At 37.5% G+C, this 24,432-nt stretch overlaps 1 protein-coding gene across 1 annotated transcript in view; it reads right to left on the bottom strand.

Moving 5' to 3' along the window:
* Positions 1-2,921: 2,921 nt before the first annotated feature.
* The window catches only part of PCSK1 (proprotein convertase subtilisin/kexin type 1), a 30,197-nt gene continuing 8,686 nt past the window's right edge, over positions 2,922-24,432 (bottom strand). Inside the window, exons 6-14 of the mRNA XM_048930796.1 lie at positions 23,948-24,036; positions 19,747-19,919; positions 17,073-17,285; positions 15,786-15,886; positions 14,569-14,802; positions 13,055-13,212; positions 10,991-11,124; positions 9,050-9,211; positions 2,922-6,298 (exon numbers count right to left, since the gene is read on the bottom strand). Coding sequence (XP_048786753.1) covers positions 5,936-6,298; positions 9,050-9,211; positions 10,991-11,124; positions 13,055-13,212; positions 14,569-14,802; positions 15,786-15,886; positions 17,073-17,285; positions 19,747-19,919; positions 23,948-24,036 — 1,627 coding nt within the window. The 3' untranslated portion in view covers positions 2,922-5,935. The remainder of the gene's footprint in view (positions 6,299-9,049; positions 9,212-10,990; positions 11,125-13,054; positions 13,213-14,568; positions 14,803-15,785; positions 15,887-17,072; positions 17,286-19,746; positions 19,920-23,947; positions 24,037-24,432) is intronic.

Here is a 24,432-nt window from a genome sequence, read left to right on the forward strand (position 1 = left end):
TGAACTGTCTGAATTGCTCAAAACTCCCTGTACAATTATGACCATTTTTTGTCTAAGAGCAGGTTTATTTGTCCATTAATGCAAGTGCAGCCAAACAGGATTCTCTGGAAAACTGTACTCCAGATGTTTATTTTATAAATAAATAAAAATCCCTTCCTTCTCTGCCACTCTCCAAAAGAGCTTGCAGTATCAGTTCTACTTTGATGAAAACATCTGAGTAGAAATTTAAATTCTGCTCTAGCAAATAATGTCTGCATCTTCTTTCATTCTGTCCTGCTCAGAGTTGCTAAGTTCTGCCTGTCATGGTTCTATTTTTTTTGTTTGTTTTTTGTTTTTTTTCTGGGGGGGGGGGGGGGGGTTCAGTATTCCACATCAAAACATCATGTAGTGTACGGGGCATTAAAATGCCCTAATTCCAGGTACCTATCCCTGTACATTACAAAATAGTACAAAATAGAACCATGACGCTGCCATTAAGAAGCGCTTAGACAGAATTATGTAGAACATGTATGTAATCTTTCTTTTTTAATTGGTTTCAGAAAGTCTGATATAGTTACTGGTTAAACAATGTTTTCAGTATTTACAAGTATTTTTGGATAAGCCTCATGGTGAAATTTCTCTAAGGCAGAGTAATTGAAATACTGGGTAAAAGAGGAAAAGCTGTGGGTTTTTCCTAGATGTATCTTTTTTAATATCTCCTACAAACACACAACTGCACACAGGTAGCTGAGTTGCTTATTGAACCCTGGTACTGAGTGTTGCCTTTACTTTCTGGATGTTTGCGCTGCTCTGCATTGCACTATCGCTATTCTTCAATGTAGGACTAATTCACTGCAGCTAATGGAGCTGACATATGGCTTTGCTCTTTGTCTAACCTTTATAGGTCCATTTCACATCAGCACTTCATGGACTGGCATATGCAAAACTGCACTTTCTTAGTTCCAAGTTCATTTCCTTATCAGAATATATGGCGCTGCATTATGCCGTATGTTCATGATTTCAAGCACTGACTGATAACACGGGCACAGTCAAACAAAATGGTATGGGGAATAGCAAGCAATTCACTTGTTTTGGGGGAAGAATATGACATCAGAAATACAGCCATAGCCCAGCTAGATTTGATTGGATGTAGGCAATTAGCCGAAATTATAAAACCGTTAAGATATTTTTTTCCTGATAACTACCCATATTTAAGTATTATTTGTTTATTTTTTTTTTCTGGTATCTTGGTGTAACTTGGAACGCATTTGACATTATTTTCCAGTGTGTATTTACTGCATTGTTGGATGTAAAATTTCTCCTTTCTGGTTACACTATCCTCATAAGTTGCAATAAGAGAAGCAATATTTTAATGAGTACTCGTGTCATTAACCATAGAAGTGTTTACTGAAATGATTTCTAGCAATGTCTGTTAGGGTTGGAGTTTGAACCTTTTCAGTCTGCAGTCAGAAATATTTGTTTGCTTAGTAACTGATTCAGGGAAAAAATCCATTTTTTGGATTTAGAGATGTGCCTTTCTGAAACGCTGATACAGTGGGAGTTTTGGACACAGACTTTGTGAAAAAAAATGGATGTGATCAAACAACAGTTTCAGGTTGTGTAGATATTCTGTGTAACTGCATGAGTGCTGTTGCATAATTAGAAGCTGAAAGGTTTTTTTCCTCTAAGTTTTGAATTTTCAGAACTGGAGTAACTGACTTGCCTTGTATTTGTAACATCTGAAAGCCTGCAAAGGTAGCAGTTGGTTTGCTTTTGCAGGAAGCATTTAAAATACAGCACTACTGTGATATACAAGGATGTAAGCATGGCTGTCACTCTGGCAGGGTGCGATCTGTGCACAAGATATGTATTAGTTCATAAGCAGTGTACAGATGCTTTTTTATAAAGAGATTACATTCACTCCTAAATTCTAATACTAACAAAATTCCAAAGCCAGTAACATGTTCTTTACACTGAAGGTGCTTATGATTGCCTTCAAATGACTTTAGGAGAAGTAAGAGGACTCATTTTCCAACACCTCATTTTCTGAGGTTAGGTTTACATCAGTCTGAACAGAAATTCTGCTTTGGTAACTCAGAACAACTAATGCTAGAAAGCTTAAATGCAACATGACTTTTAAAAATCATGCCATATTTTTGAGAGAAAACCCATTGTTTAGTGTGGAAATTAGTTAATATGGCTTGAATGCAGACTTTAAATTTATTTCATTTATGCTGCTTTGGAAATGTATTTTCTGCACACATTTAATTCAGAAAGATTTTTGCTGTGGAAGCGTAAGTTACTGAAAGCACAGAAAGTATTTTGACAACATACGAAGCATTTGATGAAGCATGATTTGCTCTGCAAGCTGTAGTTAAGCAAGACCCTGGGAACAAACCCAAGGTGAGAATGACTGGTAATGCTTTCAGAAGCCAAAACGCATTCCTCTCCATGTAGAGAAACGTTGCCCCAGCACAACGTCCTCACATAAGGGTCTTTGGTGGAGATAGCTGCACCTCTTTGGGCATCAGCACAGAGCTCAGTGCGGGCCAGCAAGCATCATCCTCAGAAGAGCAACTCTACTGCTACCATATATGATTGATAGTACGTTAAAGGTTTTTTTCTTACTGTGTTGAAATGTGTGTGGTGGGGAAAAAAGGACACGTGTAACTGTTGATGCTCTGATGCAAGAAAACGAAGATGTGAATACGACTCCATGACTGATTCTTCTGTACTATTTCATTGTAGTGCTTGTGACACATCTGTATGTGAAACATGCAGAATTTTGTCTTTTTGGCACACATCAATGAGCACTGCTGCCGCTGCTGTCAAGCAGCAATCCTTACTCCATTGCAGTCGTGAAAGATGCAGTGTTTCTCCTTGTGGAGAAATTCTCTGCAGTTCTTCTTACTCAAGTAAGGACACGCTTTCTGCACCCAACCCATTATTACTTTCTAATGCCAATGCTTTCAATTCTGAGCTATATTTCCTTGTCATTTTAAGTCAGTGGTTTGACATGACCTCTTTGTTTTCTTTACAAATGTTAAGACCACACACTCTGATCTCTGCTAACACACTGTATTATGCTATTAGACAATTTTTAACATCACATCACATACATATTGCAGTTGCTGTTGGAACATGCCTTTAAAAAATACCTTTATTGGATGAAATTGTCTCTTCCCCAAGAAAAATCTGGTTCTTCAATATAATTTATTATGCCTTTTAAAATTCTGTCTGTTCAATAAAATCTTTGCTACAATATAAATGCCTGTAAAGAAAATATAATTTAAAATTCTGAGAGAAAACATTTTTTTCCTTCAACATTTTTCACAAAACCCACACAGGCACCAAGGAAAGACTAACAATAAAAATAATTTACTCCTGTACAACCTTCTCTGGGTTGGAAACATTCAAAAGAGAGACTTCAAAGTTGTCCTCTGATAAAACTTTGGCTACAACATAGGAAACATCTCAAAACAAAGGAGAGTCCTATGTTTTCCACCCGTTTAAATCTGAAAACACGTTTTCTGAAAGCTGATTTGAGTGTTTGTAGTACTTTCCTCACTTTAACATACTTGACTGAAGACTGGTTAAAATCACTGTTATCTGACAGCCTCTGCGCAGGGCTAACAGTGGTCCATTATCACCAAATGGGATTATAATGGTAAAGATTACACTCCCAATTCTGACAATTAAATGTTAATAGATACAAGTTAGTGCTCTCACTAACTCCTACAGTAGCAGCAATTAGAAATTTTAGCATTCTGCTTGTTCAGTAGTTATGTATCACCCAAAAGCTTGCGTATTAAAGGGACAACATAAAAAAGCTCTCTTATTGCAAACAATTAGCTTTTTTTTTTTACTTCTCATTCCATTCAAATGCCTTAGTAGAGAGTAAACAATTTAAGTGTAAGATACATTTACTCTTGCAATTGTTATCTCTGAAGTATGGACAGAAATATGGAATAATTCTTCAAATCAACTACGCTACATCTATCTAAAGCTAGCAAAAACACAGACTGAGCCACAGGTAGACATCAAACCACTAAAATCAAAGCAAAGGTTTTTAAATCTTAAGTTCGGTAAGATAATTTTTGAAGTTACCTTTAAGCAGTGATTACAGAATTTAGTGTGAAATTTGAAAAATCTCTATCCAAACAGATGAAATATGAACACAATGTTAAACTCCTCTTTTAGAGACACTTGGATCATTTCAAGAAATAGACAACAAAGGAGGAACACATTTTTCTAGAATATTTGGAAAATATTTCCAGTCTACGCTTCTACAGCAGATGACAGAGAGAAAAAAGCAAAACCTAGTCAGCACTTGTTTGGATTATGTTTAGCACTGCAACTAGACACTAGGAGCTTTCATTTCCTTGTACTAGATCATGCCCAATTTCAGAGCATCCAGCACTGCATTGTTTGTTGGTGTTTTTTTGGTTTTTGCTTGTTTCTTTGTTTTTTGTTTTGTTTTAAATTATGAACAACAAAATATTATTTCAATCTTTACTCTGATTTTAAAGAAGCATATGCAGAAAACTACTTGTCTAATATGCTGCCATTCATACCACTCTACTGTGTATGACAGCACATATAATTTTTTCCACTTTAGATAGGGTGATAGATCTTTCTGACCAGTCCACTTCTCCCTTCACTACTTGTAATTATACTCCAGAGGAGCCTCACCACTATGAACTTTCCTTTTATCTTTTCATTCTTATTTTCCTATCACTGCTGCAGGTAAGCAGCAGCCTGTCCTTGCTGCTGATACTACTTTGTTCCCCACTCCATCACATTCTTCTTCCTTTCCTCTCCCTCTTCCACATCCTATTCTGTCCTTCCCTCTATTTATGACTCCCTTCTGGGTATTTTTTTTTATATTACACCTCCCTCCATTAATTTTGCCTTGACTTCCTAGATACTTGGTAGTTACAATCCACCAGACACTTGAAGATGCAGTCATAGGTTAAGGATGGGACAAAACAATCCCAGCTTTGTTGTCCTGGCTGCTGCGGACGTGGACATCTCAGAATGCATTTATATCACTTAACTCTAGAAATCTGACAGAGGCTCCAAAGGCAGGAGGTTGGTTCTTCAAAGTTCACATAGTCAATAAAAATAGATAGGTACTCCACATTATGTAATTCTGAACCAGCGCAAAAACTGGTCAAGTGCTTTTAAGTGCTATCTGTCTTCATTAGCTACATACAGCCTAGAAAAACTAAGCTCATAATTCAGGCACTTCATTTAGGCAGTTTAAGTTAGGTGGTGAGAATCCCCATGGTCTGGAATGCTTTGTTTGGAGCTCTTTTATGTTAGAATATGACTGTCTCTAGTCTAAACCATTAATAACTTAGTGATGCTCCAATTCAATTCCAGTTTCCCAACTGCTCCTTTACATGAGAACAGAAGGGTAAGAGTGCATTGTTGTTCAGAAAAAAAAAAAAAAAATACTATGAGGGAAGAGGTACTTGCTGCAGGTGTTAAATCTTCAGTAAATGCCAAATATAAGACTGCTCTACTCATTACAAACACAGAGATGAGAGTATCTCCCCATAGCTTCAGCTGTTGTGTTCAAAACTGCTTGGCAATTCAGATTTTGAATCCTACTGCAGGCTAAGGGAGTAGGGTAGAAGAATAAATAATGTGAAAATGTTTAAAATAGAGCATTAGTATTTTCAAGGGAATACTGCTGCATTTCACGCCTGAGGGGGCAAATCTACTCTGATGGTAATGAAGAAAGTCTTTGAAAAAAGCTATTACTAAAAAGCATCAGCTTACTGCCTTATCATCCCACATTCATTTTTTCTTCCTTGAAGTTTGTGTTAAATATGAAGCAAAGCAGCAATCACACAACTAGAGCATACAATAGAGTTCTGAAGAAAAACCCAAAAAAATGGAGGTGGGGTGGGAGAATGAATATTTCCAACTCAGTGTCATATCCTATAGTTTAGTTTCCTTCATTTATAATATCAACCAAGGCTTGCAGCAGTCTGTCATCTCTATGCTTGTATGGTTTGGCATTGTAAAAAAGATCAACATAGTCACTGTACAGACTTTCTTCTGAGTCTTTTAACTGGGAGGGCTTGTTTAATTTTTCGAGGGCTTGATAGAAGTGCTCATATGGAATGCTTAACTTCTCACTTGCAGTCTTCTTCGGCAGTCGCTTCTGAGCCATCTGTCTGCTAAAAGCACTTCGCAGTAAATGCAGCATAGCCTCTGATGGGAACTTATCTTCTGCTTTGTTCCTGGTGCTACCGATATCTTGTGTTCCTTTGCTTTTTGCACTCAAATTTTCCTGTGTTGTACGATCCTGGAATGCAAATTGGCATAAAGGAGATTAGGCATCACTGGAATAAGAGCTGCTCTGATTAGTAATTTTCATGTACATGTTCGTAGATGCTATTTTTTTCAGTTAGGAGCCACTAACATCTGAAAAAGAACTAAATCACTACATGTCAAAAGGACTCCAAAAGGACTTTACTGCATAAAGAATCAAATCTCTCCACAAGTTATGGAGATCCCACAGTGGAAGGATGCAATTTCTAATTTTACAGCAACATTTGTCTCAGTCTCAAAATACTCCTAACGGTGCTATGAAAGACAGTTCCATGGCCATCCATCTGGAGGAAGTACGCACTGTGGTGATGGCAACTCCAGATGTGCCATATACCCTTTGTGGAAAGGACTGAACTAATGTTTCCATGTTATCTGCTCCACAGTTGCTCTTGCCTGAGAAGACAGTGAACTTTGGCTTATCTGTGGCCATGACAGGTAACTCAGTAAACTTTGGAAGGCTAGTGCCAAGTACAGATGTACAGAGAAATCAGTCATGCACAGCCTCATTTGAACACTGTTATGGCTCAAATGCTGTAGAATGAGCCTGCATGATGTCTTTCTATTGGAACATTCACTTCATCTTGAGCTGATTTTTATACGTTTCCACCAAGTTTCTTCTACAACACCACCTGAATCCAGTTTTATTTTTCTTCAATTTTATTTTACTGCATGTGGCTGCCACTATGGACACTTAATTTTATGCCTTTAAAGTCCATAATCATGTTTCCCTCAATCTTCTTTGTAACCTCGCTGAAGAAGGTTAATCTCTTTATACGTTATGGACGTTCTAATTAAAGGGGAGATGAATAGATGGGATGTAATTAAGTATTCTGCAGACACTGACATAATCAACAGTACAAGGGCTGCTTCAAAAATAATGCCTCCTCTTTTATGATGTTGGCCCACTACATCAGAGACAGACAGCGGTGCAGTCATAGAGGCTGAATTTCCAACCAGTATCCCTTGACATGTTGTTGCTGTGTGACAGATGGCAGCAAAGGGGCAGTCTGACAGAATGGCAGCTGAAGTGGAAGAGACATGAAGTAAAGGTGAGTCACTGAATTCCTCCACTGGGAAAAATAGTACCCACTGACAATCACTGATGCTTGCTGAACAATGATGGAGACCAAACAGTGGATGTGATCACAGGGAGTAGACAGGTCATGCATTTCAGCAATAGTGACAGCAACGTGAAAGAATAGCCATGTTCTGGCTGGCCATGCACACCGCAAAATGAAGAGTATTTTGATCAGTTCATCTGCACAAATTGGAGGATTACAACCAGAGAACTATGTAAAGAGCTGAATACTGGCTTCATTGCCAGTGGCAACATTGGGATAATGCATAATTTGCACCAATTGGGTGACACAAATGCTCACACAGGAGCAGAAAGAACACTGTACACAGGTTGGTCAGGACTTACTGAATCAATATGATATTTAAGGTGACATATTCCTGCATCACATCACTACCTGTGACAAGACATGGTGTCACCACTACTATGTCAAAATGACAATGCATGGAGTGAAGACATGCAAATTCTTCATTGAAGAAAAAGTTAAAGATGCAGCGCTCAGCACATGAAGTGATGTTTTTTGGGGACAGACAAGAAAGCAGTGATCCTTCTGGATTCCTGAAACCCAGACAAACCATCAGTTTTGACTGCTACACCATGACACCAACTTAGCGGAAAGCTCGAACTTCCTGAGTCAGGCCAGAGAAGAAGATTACCTTTCTCCTGCACCACAGTAACTTCAGGCCCTATAGCAGTTTGAAGACTGTGGAGCATGTTGCCAGGCTTGGTTGAAGTGTTGTACCACACCCACCCAAGTACAGTCTTGATACAGTGACTTCTGACTTACACTTTAGGCTGATGAAAGATCAACTGTGTGGGCACATATTCTTAGCAACATATTCTTAGCAACAGCGCTGTCATAGCAGCTGTGAAACAGTGGTTTACTTCTGCTGATGCAGATTTTATGAGCATGGCATGCAGGCTCTTGTTCATGACTGGCAAAAATGCACAGCTAATGGTGATGACTGTGGTGAAAAATAGTGTTTTGTAGCTGAGAAGGTGGTCCATCAAACAATGTTATTGTAGTCTTTGCATTTGTTATCATTTGTTCTGAAATAACAGAAGGCACTACTTCCAGAACACTGTGATTATTTGCATCCAGAAAACTACTGCTATTCTCAGAAGCCTCAAATACATTCATTTTCTATGAAATGAACTATGCCTCAAAGTTATGAAGGGGTGAAAAAGGAGATGGCAGCTCCTTAACTGAACTGTCTGAAGTGTTCTAGCTTTTGTGATGAATTATGTAACAAACCTGCTTCAAAACTCCCTAAAAACGTATCAGCAGATTCTTTTCAGATTCAATATTAACTTTAACTAGAATTACAAAAATTTACTATGCATTCCTCCCTCCTGTACCATTCAACTGCATAAGCTGTTGAGTTCAAAGCTTTAGTATCAGCATCCCCTTTCAATACTAAAACTGTAAGGTATTGTAGTATTTGAGGCTAATAACAATATCAATTGTTGATATGTTGGCAAAATTACAATACTTGCACAACTCAAAAGTGTTCTGGAGCTAGAGAAAATAAATGCAAAATGTGTATGTGTCTTATCACTACAAAAAAAGGAAAAAGAAAAAAAAAAGCTTAATTTTTTTAATCTTACAAATTTGAAAATACGTTAAGAAAATGATTAATGAGACACTACCTCTACAAGGTCTGTCATCTTCTCCACTCCTCTTCTGTCATTTTGCACAGCATTGTAAGATGTGTATACACGTGGTTGTTTCATATGTTCAGGCTGGGTATCAGTGCCATGCAAAATCAATTTCCAATTTACAATCCTTCCTTCATTTTGTATTCTTTTGGACTAAAGGACAAGACAGCATTAGCATAGGTTCTCAGAATATAAGAGGAATAAACAGAGGATATTTGATCATAAAGAAGTGAGAATTCACTAAAATAAAAAAGGACTCCATCAGTATATAAATTTAGACCATGATTTGTAAGCCCCAACAGACTGACACATTAAGGACAGAACTTACCAGAAGGTGGGATTTAGTACAATGGCTTGACTAGCAACATGTCAACAAAACATAATTATTAATTAGCCTTATAAGCATCAATGGAATTTCATAACAATACTAAAATTACTGAAGTAGTATTTGGTATTATTAATGTTAGTTCACTAAGCCATCAAATGACAATTTTCTTTAAAAAGTTACCTATAAAATGTTTCTAATAACGTTCTGTTGTGATGTACAACAGCATTCTGAATCACAGCTTGTGGAAGCAAGAAACAAATGCTTTGTACATTAGTTTTGACACTGATCTTTAAAAAGTAGAAAGTGGAAGAGACAAGTACAGAAAACAGTGAAATTTTATTTTTCCAAAGCTTCTTTCAGATTTTTTGCTTCTTTACCTAGTGGCTGAAGAGAACCTTCTTTACTATAGAAAATTTATACCAAAGTTACATATGAAAGTTATATGACAACTCAATTATCAGTAACTCTGCATGGCGGTCTGTTATTCCAATTAGTCATTAATGGTAAAACTTATTTCTGGAACCAAAAAACTCTAAACATTGAGGAATAGTACATTATTTCTTGCAGACAAAAGTTTGCCATACTGTAGGTTTCAAGAACTTACTGCAATTGGAAAATGAGAGAGAATCAAAACCAAAATACCCTTTTTGTTTTTTTTTCTAAAAAAAAAAAGCATCATTTTAGTTACAAAGAGCAGGATATCTGTAGCCATAGGGTTATCCATAAGTCCACACAGTATTACCACTATACAGTTGTCAATAATATTTACTTCTACTGCCTTGTCCACCTGTTCAGTATTAAAGCCATGTTTACAATTCGAGGCCAATAAGGGTTGGAGACTCAGTGTCTGATAGGAAGCATTCAGTTTCTTGCATGATCTGATCCCTAATGACAAGCTGATTAACAGACAGTTTCAATGAAATTCTCCAGAGATGAGTGAGCTCTTATTCTTTGAAAAGAATGATTTTTTCACCTGCCTATCAAACAGCACTCTTCTGATTTTAATAAACTTACTTATTTTATATCTGCAGATTTCTTGGCTTTAGTCATTACAGGTTTTTCAGCAGACATTACTCTTGAGAAAGAGGTTAGGGGAAGATATATAACAGAATAGTTCCCCAAGGTCATCAGAAATTCATTAACTCAGAAGGTTTTGAGTTAATGACAATTATGCCCATGTACCAAGAAGAGACTAGGGATATCCTGTGTGCTTTTCTGCAGAAAAGAACTAATTTGCAGTTAATCATATGCAAATTTGATTACATACTTCACACCATGAATCACAGAAAATTACATGAAGAACTGATCTCTTTCAGTGACATACAATGTGAGAAAAACATAGGCATGAAATGTCTTTTGACAGGTACATGTCAATGAAATGAGTACAGTGCATTGCATTCGTGTGAGAACAAGAAAATCTGTCTGTCTTTTTCTGCCTCAGATGTGCCATTAATCTTAAATCCAATGGTTACTTAGTTTAAATAAACTCTTGTTGTAGCTTGCTTAATGCATACTCAGTATTCAACACATTTGATAGTGGTTGTGATAGGGTTAGCGATGAGTTAACTTTCAAACTTAGCTGGTTGGCATGCAGACATACTTACCACATCAGTAATTCTTAACACCCAAGTGCCTGTTGGATTCTCTCCCCATGTGTGCACAGACATGAAATCCCAGTTCTTAAAGCCATTGGGAGATTTATCTCGCTCTCTCTCAGCCAGTAATACAGTGCTGGTCCCTGTGTTAGTGCAAGATCAACAGTAGAGACTGTTCATGTTTCCCCTTCAACTTTCACGTTGTTTGTTTGCAAATTACATAGTGTAAAGGTAACCTGAAAAAACACTATTCAGCAGTGGCTTGGTGAACGTGGAATGTGCTAGTTCTGATCGCTGGTTACTTCAACAAATGAGCTTATGCAGTATACACCAAGGCCTTACCCTGAATTTATCACTGTATATTTTTTGGTGAGTGTAAACCGTTACAGTCTGGAACTCCAACAGGGTGAAACGTATTTGCATTTTTATTACTATTACAAAAATGCTGTACTTCACAAAGCAATTCTGCAGCAGAAGAGATTCTACTGGAGAGCAGATTTGTTGTGCTGATTTGTATGTAAGCAGAAAACAAGGGAGCTCTATTTTATGTAACAAGGGGAGCAGAGAAACGCCAGAGAGCCTAATCACAAGATAAAAATACATCACATTTGAAAAGTCATGGCTGTCAGGCAAAGACCCCGATGACTGGACAAAGGGAAACATCACTGCTGTTTTTAAGAAGGGTAGAAAGGAAGACCTGAGGAGCTACAGGCCAGTGAGACTCATGTCTGTGCTTGGGAAGATCACAGGCCAGATCCTCCATGGAGCAGATGGAAAAGATGTCAAGGCACATAAGAGATGAGGAGGTGACTCAAGATAGCCAACATGGCATCACCAATTGCCAATCTGGCGGCCTTCTACAATGGAGTGGAAGAGCAACTGATGTCATCTATCTGGACTTCTGCAAGGCCTTTGACATGGTCCCACCTCACATCCTTATCTCTAAGCTGGAGAGAGATGGATTTCAACAGTGGACTACTCAGCAAGAGTAGAATTCTTTGAGAGCATTCCACTGGAGAAGGACCTGGGCTTTCTGGTGGACAAAAAGACAGATGTGAACCAGCAGTGTGTGCTTCTAGCCTAGAAGGGAAACTGCATTCTGGGCTGCATCAAAAGAGTGGTATGTACTGCATTCATATCTAGGGCTCCCAACACAAGAAAGACATGGAAGAGGTGGGACTAGGTGGGCTTTAAGGTCTCTTCCAAAACATTCTATGATTCTCTTATTCTCTGATTAAAGAGAATAGTGTAAATATAGAAATGGAATGACAAATTTGGTAGGAATGTTTCACAGGAAAGTAGAAAAACAGCAAGAACTAAGGGAAAGAAGAGTCAGATGAATCCAAGATAAGGTAGGATGTCTAAGTATACTATATGTACAATACCGTAACCTGCTTTGAAGTGAGGTCATGTAACAACGATATGAACAAATCATTACTTATTTATTGTCTGTGAATTACTAGATTAGCCTGATGTTTAAATTCATATCTGTTTTCTTTTGTTTTTGAATAATATCAGCTGAACTGACTGAAGATCATACTTTCAACAAAGTTGTTTATACTCATTCTCCTTTATTTTTCTTCCTCTCATCATGTTATTTCAATGCACCATAAGGATAGCTTGCCATGTTGCAGTATGTTTTGTAAAGTTGTACTAAAGTGACAAACAGAGACATACTTTTTTTTTTTTAACATACAACAGTGGGGAGACAAAGTCAGATGAACTCTAGGGAGTCAGATTTCCTCAGTTTTCCATTAGGTCATCAAATCACAGTAAGGTTAATAAGCATTATTAAACTATAATTTGATACCACCAGGGGCTCTCAATTTTTAAAGGTCTTGCTGCTTGAAGGCAACATATTAGAAATAGTGCCTTCATCTCTAAATCATGATTTACTTTCACCTTACAAAAATAACCCAAAACACAAGAATGAAAAAGGGATTCAGAGAACCAGTTCCTTCATTTCCAGGATGCTCTGTTCTCACACTCCTCTGTTCATTGTAACTATATTTGTATAATTATGTATTTTCAATCTACAAAGAACACACAGATAGTTTCTAATGCTTCCCATACCTGACGGAGACACCAGAGTGACATGAAGATCTCCTCTCCGGGAATATTCAATTGTTGCTTCAAGCTGCACATGCTCCAGAGATGCAATTGAGTTCTCTTGACCCTCACAGGCTTTTGTAGGAATTTCAATGATGACCTCCTCATTTGCTCTTAATAACCTGGCAAAATTACAGAAGTTTTGTTTACAGAAATATATGATTCTGGATTAATATGTGAAGTGTAGAGATGAGTTTAACAGTCATTCTAGAATGGGGGCACAGCATAAGCAAGTGTTTTGCAACCCACCCTGGAAGCAAGCAAGCAGGTCTGATAACTGAGTCTCTCTCTGTATTTTGTTGTCACACAGAGACTACAAAATTAAGTCTTTGCAGCCAGATACACCACATAATTGTCAGACCTACACATAGTTGCTTCACTGAAATATTCAGGAGAACTGAGAGTTAAAACACTGCAAGAACCTGAGTGCTTTTAAACTTTTGTAATTCATGTCATCTCTAGAATAAAAGCATTACTTATTCTGTACATTCTCAGAGCACTGTGCATAGTATTCTTTTCACATTTTCCATTAATAGTAATGAGAATGCAGTATCCAAATCTCCAAAGAAATGATTCAGAACTCAGTGTATTGAGATCTTTGTTTTATAATGCAACAAAGAAGACAGCAATAAAAATGCATAAGCAACAGATACAACACACATCACTAGATCAACATTCTATGCAAAAGAGAGGGCTCATAAAAACAAATTGATAGTAAAATAGCATAAATAGTAAGGTTACCGAGCAGTTACAATCCAAAACAAAAGGCAATCCATTTCTACAGAGAGATTTTTAGTGCACTCACAGTGTAATTTCTATCTTTGAAATACTGTATTTATTCTACAGAACGAACATACATGTGAACAGGTAGAAAAATAAAGGTCTTACTGATTAACTAGTTTAATGACTTCTGATATAAGCTACCTGTACATTGAGCTCAGCTTAGGCTTACTGTGCTGCAATCATTAGTGATTATGGCTTGTCACTCTTTTCAGCGAGCCTTAGAGACTCTTATTTTTCATAAAAGCAGTGCTGTAGATGGGACTAAAGCTAAGTGTATCATCCTGGCTTACATTATGCGTGTCATGTGAGAGAAGTTGCTAAGACTTATTACAGATATTCCTTTTAAAAACATATCTGAAAAACTTTGGTATCTTTTTCTTCATCCACTGATAGCAGTCTAAACACTGCTACTTGATCAGGTTTGGTCTCACAGCATTATCCACCCATACACTGGCTGTATGAAGAGCCACAGTGATCCTATCCTATGTGAAGATTCATGCTATTTATTTTAATCAGTCTTACACTAAAAAATAGCAAACAAACAAATGTTGCTTTCTCGACCCTGGGGAATGCAGCTGGGCAAAAAACCAAATCAGAGACCAAAGATACACCTTAATTCTAATTTATTTTAGAGCAATCTGTGTGCAACACTATCTTTCTCGCTTTACTAAGCCTAACTACTGCTAATGTCTTACCTTGGTTCAAAGCTTCTGTCTTTAACAATACACTCTCTCTTTTCTGGTACACCTTTCCACCTTTTGGGATCAGCTAAATCCACCAATGCATTTGCATTGAGTAGTCCAAATCCAAATCTGCTGTTCACCATCAGTCCCGCTCCGTTCTTCTTCCATCCTGGATTGACAGCCAGTGGATCATATTCTGAGGTCCACACTACCAAGTGCTGCATATCCCTCCATGTTAGATTTGGGCTGTTGAGAAAATGATCCTGGTTAATTGTTTTGGTACTAATCATCACTTTTCTCTTAGTTATTATTTTGCAATATAAAGTTTTTGAAATGTATCTAGTACTGAATTATTAAAAAACAACAACAACAACAACAAAAAACAGTGCATGCTTATGCTGACAACACTTTGGGTAGAGAAGATTTCTATGTAAATTAAGAACTGGTATCTAGCAAGATTAGAGTCCAATCACTCAAAATCCCGTAGGCATTTAAATTTATCTAGCAAAAGCAGTATTTCCCACCAGTCTTTACAGAAGTTGGATGTGAATATTCACTGGGCATTTGATTCTATCTATCTGTGATTATATTCCAATCCTTAAAATATGGTCCTAGGTATCTTGACTTATATCATCAAAGGAGTACACAATAGCATATGGAGCAAAACACGCACTATTCAAGTGCTAAGCCTACATCTTAACACCTGAAGTGAAAAGGCCATTGCCTTGTCTTGTCCTGCCCTATTCTTCATCCCCGCCTCAAAGTCATACTATCTAACTATCAGGCCTGCAGGGCCTGAACATATCTTCTCTCTGCTTGCTTTGAAAGTCAAACTTGTGTACCTTCAATTATATGTCTCATCATTGCCAGGAAAGATTCTGCACATTGATTAAACGTTTCACTCATACTCCTGCATTCTACCATCTTCAAAATATGCTCTCTTGACAGTACAGCCTCAATTCTTTTAAGTCCTATTGATTGACTCAACAAACAATTATCATCAATGCACTAAATGGACTGAAATTCCTTGGTCATTACATGTTGCTTTTGTAGGTTCTGATTTGCTAGACAGGTGTTGAGGCAGATAGCTGTTTAGTTTTGCCATCAGGTAGAGCAAGACTAACTGACAAAAACTGGAACTGCAAAGGGATATGGTTTAATTTGAAATAAGCAGCATTTGAGGGAAGACAGTAGGGAAGAGTTTCAATTGTAATTTTGTGACATCTTACTTTACTTCCAGAGCAAGAGCAAAAATTCCTGCTGCCAATGGTGCAGATGCAGAGGTGCCAGTGTGAGTCTCTGTACATTCATTGTGAAGATCAGCACTTGTCTGCCAGAAAAACAACAAAAAACAAATTGCATGAATAAGCAGTAGTAAATACAATCATATCCACACTCACAAACGTAGCCATGTATCTTCCACTTGGTGCGTATTTATACATTCCTTACCAGCAGAGGAAGGGATGTTTAAATTTGTTCATATTTCATTCTACTCTTTTTACTTCAACTATATTTTTTGTATCAAAATGTTTTGCGTTTGAACAAAATACTCCCACACTGAGTATCTTTTTTTATTCTAAGGTTTCGCAATAAGTGTTTCAGGCCTACTGGTGAATCATAAAAACAGATCATTGTGTTGGGCCTAGAACATTTAAAATTACTGCTTGCTAGAAAATTACTCATAGGATTAGTATTAGTGTTCTGCTCTCTCTTCAGCTGAAGAACTATAATTTGCAATGAAACATGTGCTTTATTTGGCAATTAAATACCAAACTCATCTGCCCATGTATCTCTAGAAACAGAAAGGGAAACACTGAGACCTTTATAACTCAGATCTGAAGAGTAATCTCTTAGGAAGTATCAGTTCCTCAGCTAAATTGCAATGACATTGTTTTAATCTCCACTCATATAATTCATTCTAAAATTACCACCAACCAGAGCTGAAAAAAAATCATAGGTCCTTCAGTATTATTTAATCACAGCAAATTTCTTTCATACAAGTTATTTCTTGCACAGTTAATGAAGGTACAGGCTGATCTGTCCACTTACTGGGCACCTTTTATAGGTCTGCAAGCACCACTGTTGTTGTCATTCAGAACATTAGGAACTGAGGGATTAAAAATATTACAGAAAGTGTTCAAGTGACAACACGCACAGAGACGCTAACTTGTATGGGCACATAAAACTCACTAGTTCTTTTTGCATATACTCTATGTCTCTCTTTGTGATAAATGGAACCATCTTCATGCAGAGACATCTGTCACACTCAAATGTCAGAAGATTTCAGCGTGCTAATTTAAATGCATTGCTACAACAATTAGCCAATGTTTTACAAAATAGTAGGTGTTCGGAAATACAAACATGTTTTGTACTATAAACTCCTCACTGTCTGAAAATGAAATCACTAAGCATATGAAAAGTAAGCAGTAGAAACAAAGCATTTAAGAACTCTAATTTGTTAGTTACATATATAACACATTTTTATGTTTGTTCTGAATCTGGTAAAAATAACCTACAATTCTTTGGTCAGTATAGTCCCCGCTGCTGTATGCTGTGGCCAGAGTTGAAGAGCACTTCTCTGCATACCAGGGAGAAAGGCCTTGCTGAGAAGCACTGCTAATGGAGATAGTGTAGATACTATCAGTGTAACCATCACAGTCACAGTTGTCACCCTGACGACCTCCATTCCCCGAAGCCCACACAAAAATGGAGCCTTTTCCATTTCGGCCCTGGAGGAAATGAAATGTGAGGTTATAAAAGAGATTTCCGTCGTCATAATACATCCTTAACAACTCCTCTTGTCTCTACCATGAGACCCTAACACATCTAACATTTTCAGGTAGAAAAAGACAATCTTCTATAACATCATAGAAGACATACAGAAAAAAAAATATGCTACTTGAGGTGTTCTATCTCAGATCCCATAGCACATCCTTTGTTTGTCTGTATCTTTTAGATTGACTGGTCTACATTTAGTGTCCAGAGACAGTAATTTTCCTCAAAACAGGCATTAATGTTAAAAACATGTTCTGTGATCAACAGGTAATTTTCCCCACTTGTCTGCATTTAGTGCTGAACATTTGTAGGAAGAACACTCTTTTTATTTTTTCCTTTCCTGTTTCCTTTTTTTTTCCCTTTCATTTTCCCTTTCCCCATCCTTTTTTCCCTTTTCCCTTCCCTTTTTCTTTTTCTTTTTTTTTTTTCCTTTTCCTTTTTCCCTTTCCCTTTCCCTTTTCTTTTCCTTTTCCTTTTCCTTTTCCCTTTCCCTTTCCAGTTCATCAGGAGTTATTTCACTTGCACTTGAATTGAGGGTAACCAGTGAAAACAATATACTTAATATGACTCTTCCGCCATTATTTTTGGAATAAAATCTTTCACTGTTAGTGCTTGCTGAAAACCAGAAAACCAAAAAGCACATCTGGATGAAAATCCTCCTTTCTCTCACAAATCCATGAACCAGCACCTGCAATCTCAGGATGTAATCATTCTTACTCCCTTCTTGGGCCTTCAGTGTGTAATAAGGCACCAACAGCTAACGACTGATGCTGACAGCTGACAACAGAGTGCTGCAGCAGCATGTGAACTATCACAGCTATCAAAGAGAAAGCACACACCAGCTATTCAATGCAGTCTTATGCTGAGATAGTCCTTTAGAGGAGACAATACATTTTGTGTGAGGAGCAAGTTCGTATTTTATTATTTGTTAATATATGTATATTCACTGGAACCTGCAGTTGAAATACACTCTCACTCAGATGAGATTTATTCATGCAAGCACTGAGTGATACTTGCAGCATTTAAAACATTAAAAATAAAGAAAAGAAAACAAAAGCTGCACTCTTTTTGATACAGTTGCAAAAATACGCAGGACAACCAACATCCGTTACAGAAAATGAGGTAATATTTTGTTTTGAGAATCAAGGCTGCAATCCAGAAAGGCAATGATATATGTAAACAGGTGTTTGATTTCTGCTGGAGTGCTCCTGATGGTGCACAGATGTTTACGGCTATGCATATGCTTAAGTGTTTTACTGGGCCAGCAATAAAGGGGTCAGGGATTAAACTTAACTTTGTTGGCAACCCCATCTCTAAGTAACTTGATGGGGAATGAAGTGCATTCAGATCCTTGCCAGAGGAAGCCTGACAAATTATGGGTAAATTTGATCCCCTCATTAAACAAAAGAAGTTGGGGAAAAAATGGAAAAAAAAAAAAAGTACATTCTTTATCAAATAACCTGTTTTCTTTTCCAAGTAAAACCATTGAACACTGGTTCCCTAACTGCTGCTTTTCGCTATCCCTCTTTTCTTGCCGTGTACATACTGGATGCTTGTTACCATAAACCCATTCTACAACCTCCACTCTTCCCTCAGAGCATGTCACCTGTCAGACTTGCCTTTTTTTTTCCTCTCCTGTCTGCTCTGTTTCCAGTATCCTCTTTTGCTCTGCTCCTGTCCTTCATGCATTCTCCATTTTCCTTCTTTCTTGACCTTGATTCACATTTCCTTTCTACATTAGTGCCTGTCCATCTTTCGATATCTTTTTATCTCACTGGCAAGAGCAAGAGCAGTTTTTTTGATAGATCCCCAGTAGCTCTGTTAGTATCCCCACTCATCATCCAATGAGATCAAAAAAGCATAACAAAAAAAAAACAGACCTACTTGTAAAACCACTGTTTCCATTACTCTTCATTATGCATTTTTGCTATCTTCACTTTAATTGTAATGTGATACGCATTTATTTATGAACTAATGCAACTAACACAATACAAACCCATCCACAGGGCGCTAAAATGCATCAGTATTTCATACAGCAAAATATTCATGAAGCAGAAATTTTGTATTAAATTTTTATAGGCTTTCAGTGCAGAAATCCAATTACTGTTCAGTGCAAAATAAGCGGCAGAGAAGGGTGGGGGTAGGGTGAGACAGAGGCAGCAGAAGTAAGGATGGAAGAAGAAAGCTTTTCTGTGGAGAATACCAGCTAAAACAAGCTTAAGAAGGCTCTAATTGCACCTTTTTGAAAGTCATGTTCCAGCTGGCAATTTCTGACCAGTACTATTAAAATGTCTGTTCTGCTTTTCAGTTATGTGAATAGAGCACAAATCATTTTCATTTCCTGCCTGAGACAAACCACTTTAAAATTCTGTCCTCTGTCACGTTTTATTGTATTTTTTTTCATAAGTATAATACCTGTTTTATCCCATATTCAAAAGCTTTCTGTGCCAGTCTCCCAGGTCCCTCAACAGTTTTACCATCATCATTTGGGCCCCAGCTTGCACTGTAAATATCCACGTGTTCCGGATTGAAACCAATTGAACTGGCCTCAATAGCATCAGTGACTATTCCATCCAGCATGCGTATACCTTAACAAAGAAAAACAAGCAGATTGTATTAACTTTCTGTTTCCCTCTTCCTCTTTGTTACCTCACTGTTGCACTTCCAGCAAAATTAATCTAAATCAACTTCACCGTAGCCTATTGCTATTTATTTAAATAATACTCAGGTCAGTGCAAAACAGTATACTTACCCTTTTTGCAGAGCTTGGGGCTCTATACACATTGGGGAAAAAAAAAAAACAAAAAACCACAAATATCTTGATTGCACCTTATTGACTTCTTTTTCTCTTTTTGCAGAAAGCCAAGAAGATGATGTTCCATTTAGTGTTCCTGTTTTCTTGTTATTACATTGAGCTTTTTTTACTTCATTCCTTTCCTACTAAATCTGCAAAAGACTTCTTCACTGAAATGGCTATTGTATCATTAAAACTACATAGGTTTTACCAACACTATTTTTAAGAGTTAATTATGACTGTGCCAACTGATACACTCAGTCCTCTCTGCCATTAAGCTTGTACTGTCTTTGTGATCCTATTTCACCAATTCTTCATTTTTATGACAAAAAATTCTCAATGCTGTTTTACTACCACATTTTTCCGACTGTGAGCAATCCAGAGAGACTAGTGATATCAAGCCATTAACATTTTATTGGGAACTGCCTGATCTAATCTTCAGAGCAAGCTTGAGATCAGCGGTACTTAAAATTCAGCAGCAGACAGTGGCTCATCTGCAGTAGATGACTCGCTCTGCAAACTCTAGCCTTCAATAGGATTGCTATCACTGTCCAGGACTGGATGAGAAAAGAAACAGCAGCAGTCTAGCAACCTTCCCACTGTGGTACCCTTCTCCCAGCAACAGTAGCAATAGATGAGCTACAGGAGTCAGGACTCAGCCCATTTTCAACAAATAAATATTCTCCTGAACCTGCCAAGCTTGTACTACAGCAGTGTGAGTACTATAGAATTATGTGTACTCATTTCCAAGTATTTTCCACTAAATGGGAATTTTTCCAAAACATGTCAAGAAGAATGTGACTGCTCTGGAAAAATGAAAAAGAAAAAAAGCTCTTCCATTTGCATCTATGTGTGTCATTCTTCATTTTCACTACCAATCATTAAAAAAGCATAACCTTGTGCACAGACAGGAACCCCAAGACTCCTCAAATCATTTGTGAGAAAGCTGAGCTTGATTATTTAATAATATTTACAAGGGGAACTTACAAGCAGGAGGGAGAACTACTTTTTACACAACCTGGTTGCAATAGGACAAGAGGGAATTATTTTAAACTAAAAGAGGAAAGGTTTAAATTAGATGTGAGGAGGAACTTCTTTACTCAGAGGGCAGTGAGGCCCTGGCACAGCTGCCCAGAAAAGCTGTGGTGCCCCTTCCCTGAAGGCGCTCAAAGCCAGGTTGGATTGGGCCCTGGGCAGCTGAGCTGGTGGGGGGCAGCCCTGCCCACAGCACTGGTTGGGGCTGGGTGGGCTTTATGCTTCCTTTCAACTCAAACCATTATATGATTCTATGGTTATTTCACATTAATAAGTGGCAAAAAGAGGCAAGGGAGTTAATTTGCTCAACTACTGATACCACTATCACTCCTAAAGCTGAGAAAAGAATCAAGGTATATCCTGTGCCTCAGGTTCTAAAAATACCACTTACCCTCCAGAGGCTAAAGCTTGTAACATTTTGAGCACTCCTATTTCAGGTGGCTTAGAATTGTGAGATGCAGTCATAGCAGTGCACTGTGAGCAAAGATCTGCCTGTGTGAAAATGACTGAAAGCTTTCGGCACTGGGTTGTAACACATCATGAGATAGTGGGAATGCAGAGAACAGTATACAGATATTTCCCAAACAAACCAAGCCAATGCAACTGACAAATAATGTGGTAAGGAATAAAACAACATCACTGGTAACACAGTGATAAAAATGGCTCAAGAAGAAAAATAAATCATTGCCTTATTTTTGTAATCTCCCAAAACGCTGCATGTTTAAGCCAACCCAGAGATTTGATGACTGCAGTAATATTTCCCTAAGCAGATTCCAATGATCTTCTCTTGCATAAATTCTTCCGCATGCCTTCTCTCATCATCAGTACCACAAATTGACAAGCAGGCAAAGCCCAAGGTAATTTCAGAGATGTATACACATTTGCATGGCAGAAGGTTATTCTTAGCAACACATCACTGTGTGGGAACTCTCAGCCCAGTCCTTTGTAATATCGAGCTTCTTCATCATTTGATTTCCATGGCAGCACCAGAGAAATGCTGTAGCATGGTGTGATGGTTAGATATGTATGAAGATATATAAACCCTGCTTTATTCCATATACACACGTTTCTCAGCTCTATCCAAAGCAAGAGGTTCATGTTAAAAGAAACTGACATTAGTAAGCATTTGCTTCACACCATACACAGAAAAGCTTCACAGATACAAGGTCTTAAAAAGACTCGTGCAGATTTCAGAACAGGGCCAGACATTAACATGACAAATTAGAACACCCAAGATTGTTAGTACTTTCTGTTATTATTTTCATGGAAAATAAGGAATTATTAATTGACTATTTTACATTAGGACAAAGTTAAAGCAGTCTCTGCTGTCGAAGGTCAGAGAACAGCATACTCCAAGTGTCAGCCTCTTCCTTTAAAGCATATATTCCTGACTATCAGAGAGAATACAGTGGCTCTGGACCAATGGATTCATGCAGCATGGCAACTGATACAAGGAAATAACTGCTTAAAAAAGCCATCCTGAACTGACATCAAATAGAAGTGTGAAATGCATCATTTCAAGCATTTAATAAGAAAAAATAGAACAAAACCTGTAAAGAAATAAATCCTGCGTAGCTCCCATCTCAAAAAAGCCTTCCAGTGACCACTCAGAGCAAATCCCAAATGTAGCTAATCCTTTGAAGACTCCTCCTATTGCTCTTCAAACGAGTTTTTGTTCAATCCCTAACATAATTGAGGTAGTCATGCAGGCCAGCTTACTATTTATTTCAATTTTCCTAATTTTCACCTTCCTTGTCCAATTACAAGCAGATTTCTGCAATTTGGAGTGCTGGATTGCTTTTCCTCCTGTTATTTTCCTTTTGCAGACAAATCACCCAGTACAGAATTCTAATACGCAATTGCAAATGAAAACTGTGGAAAAACCTGTGTAGATGTAAGTACCTTAAAATAGTGACACAGCAGGAGTTCAGACATCACTGCAGCTTCATCCATTTTGCCTTGCTTTGAAAATCTGGCATCTTCATCTTGTGAGTGAGATATTTTATTTAAACAGAGTATGACAGCATAATGCATTGTGGCAAAGGTAGAATGCAAAGCTGACAGCTCAGCAAAGTAAATGGGAACCTACGAACGTAAGACTAAAATGGTGGGAATGGCAGTTAAAGGTGTCAATTGGCACTTAATATCCCTTTGTTTAAAAGAAAAAATGGAAAAACCAGGACTGTAACAAGTATCTTCCTCTGAGCTAAATAACCATTTACCATTGATACTTCGATCATACGTATTTCATAAATCACTAATGGATTAATCTTTTAATCACCTCTTCAAAAAATGAAAATACTGACTGATGGACAAGAATAAATATCTATTTTCAAAATTAATTTATGATGATAATAACCACAGCACTATGAGTATCTGGACTGACACGACTTCTTGAAAATAACTGTGTTGATGAAAATAATATGCTGTAAGCAAAGGTGGGTATAAATTTGGATGTATTTTCTTCTGTTCTTCTCAAATCATTCTCCTCCCCCATGCCATCTTCTCCCAAAACAACCAGCTGTAAGAAGTGGATCTGTCATTCTTCTAAAGAAACAACCTTCTCTCTGGGTACAAAACATTGTTTTTACTACCCATATCATTTTCTAGTTATTATTTTCTTGTTACATATTATGTGATTTACCTATATTGAAGTGAAAACCAGAATCCAGAAAATATGTTGGAATTTAAGAAACAGTGTCACTCTATCCTCTAGCCTGTAACCGCAAGAGTGATGCCTCCTGGTTTCCATTCACATCACACATCTAACTATTCTTGGTTTCTTACCTCCAACTTTAGAATTGTAGGCTACTCCAACTCCACATTTTCTATTGTTGGCTTGCATGGCAATTTCTCCTGCACACCGTGTTCCATGCCTGGATAAATATAGCAAGAATAAATGACTTCTCATAACCTTCCATGTAGCACATACAAAAACTCATCAGTGACTTTCTTGATGTGCTGGATGTCTTGAACTGAATGTAATGCAGCTATTGAACAGCTTTGGTATTATATTCACATTATACAAAAATATTTGTTTTGCCTTAGACTTCAGTCTCTATAATTTTACGTATTTAATTGTCAAATAATCATCATGACGAGATGATAAATAACTAATCTAATCTCACTAACCTATTAGTTACACTTGTTTTAGCAGAGCACAAGAGCAGTGTAAAATTATGTGGCAAGGTCGTTAATTTTTTTCAGAACAAAACATGAAAGAGACTTCTTTAACCACATTTTTAGATATTCTCTTTATTTTTTCTAAGGGC

Source organism: Lagopus muta, chromosome Z (genome assembly GCF_023343835.1).
Source record: "Lagopus muta isolate bLagMut1 chromosome Z, bLagMut1 primary, whole genome shotgun sequence".
In the NCBI taxonomy this organism is placed as follows: domain Eukaryota; kingdom Metazoa; phylum Chordata; class Aves; order Galliformes; family Phasianidae; genus Lagopus; species Lagopus muta.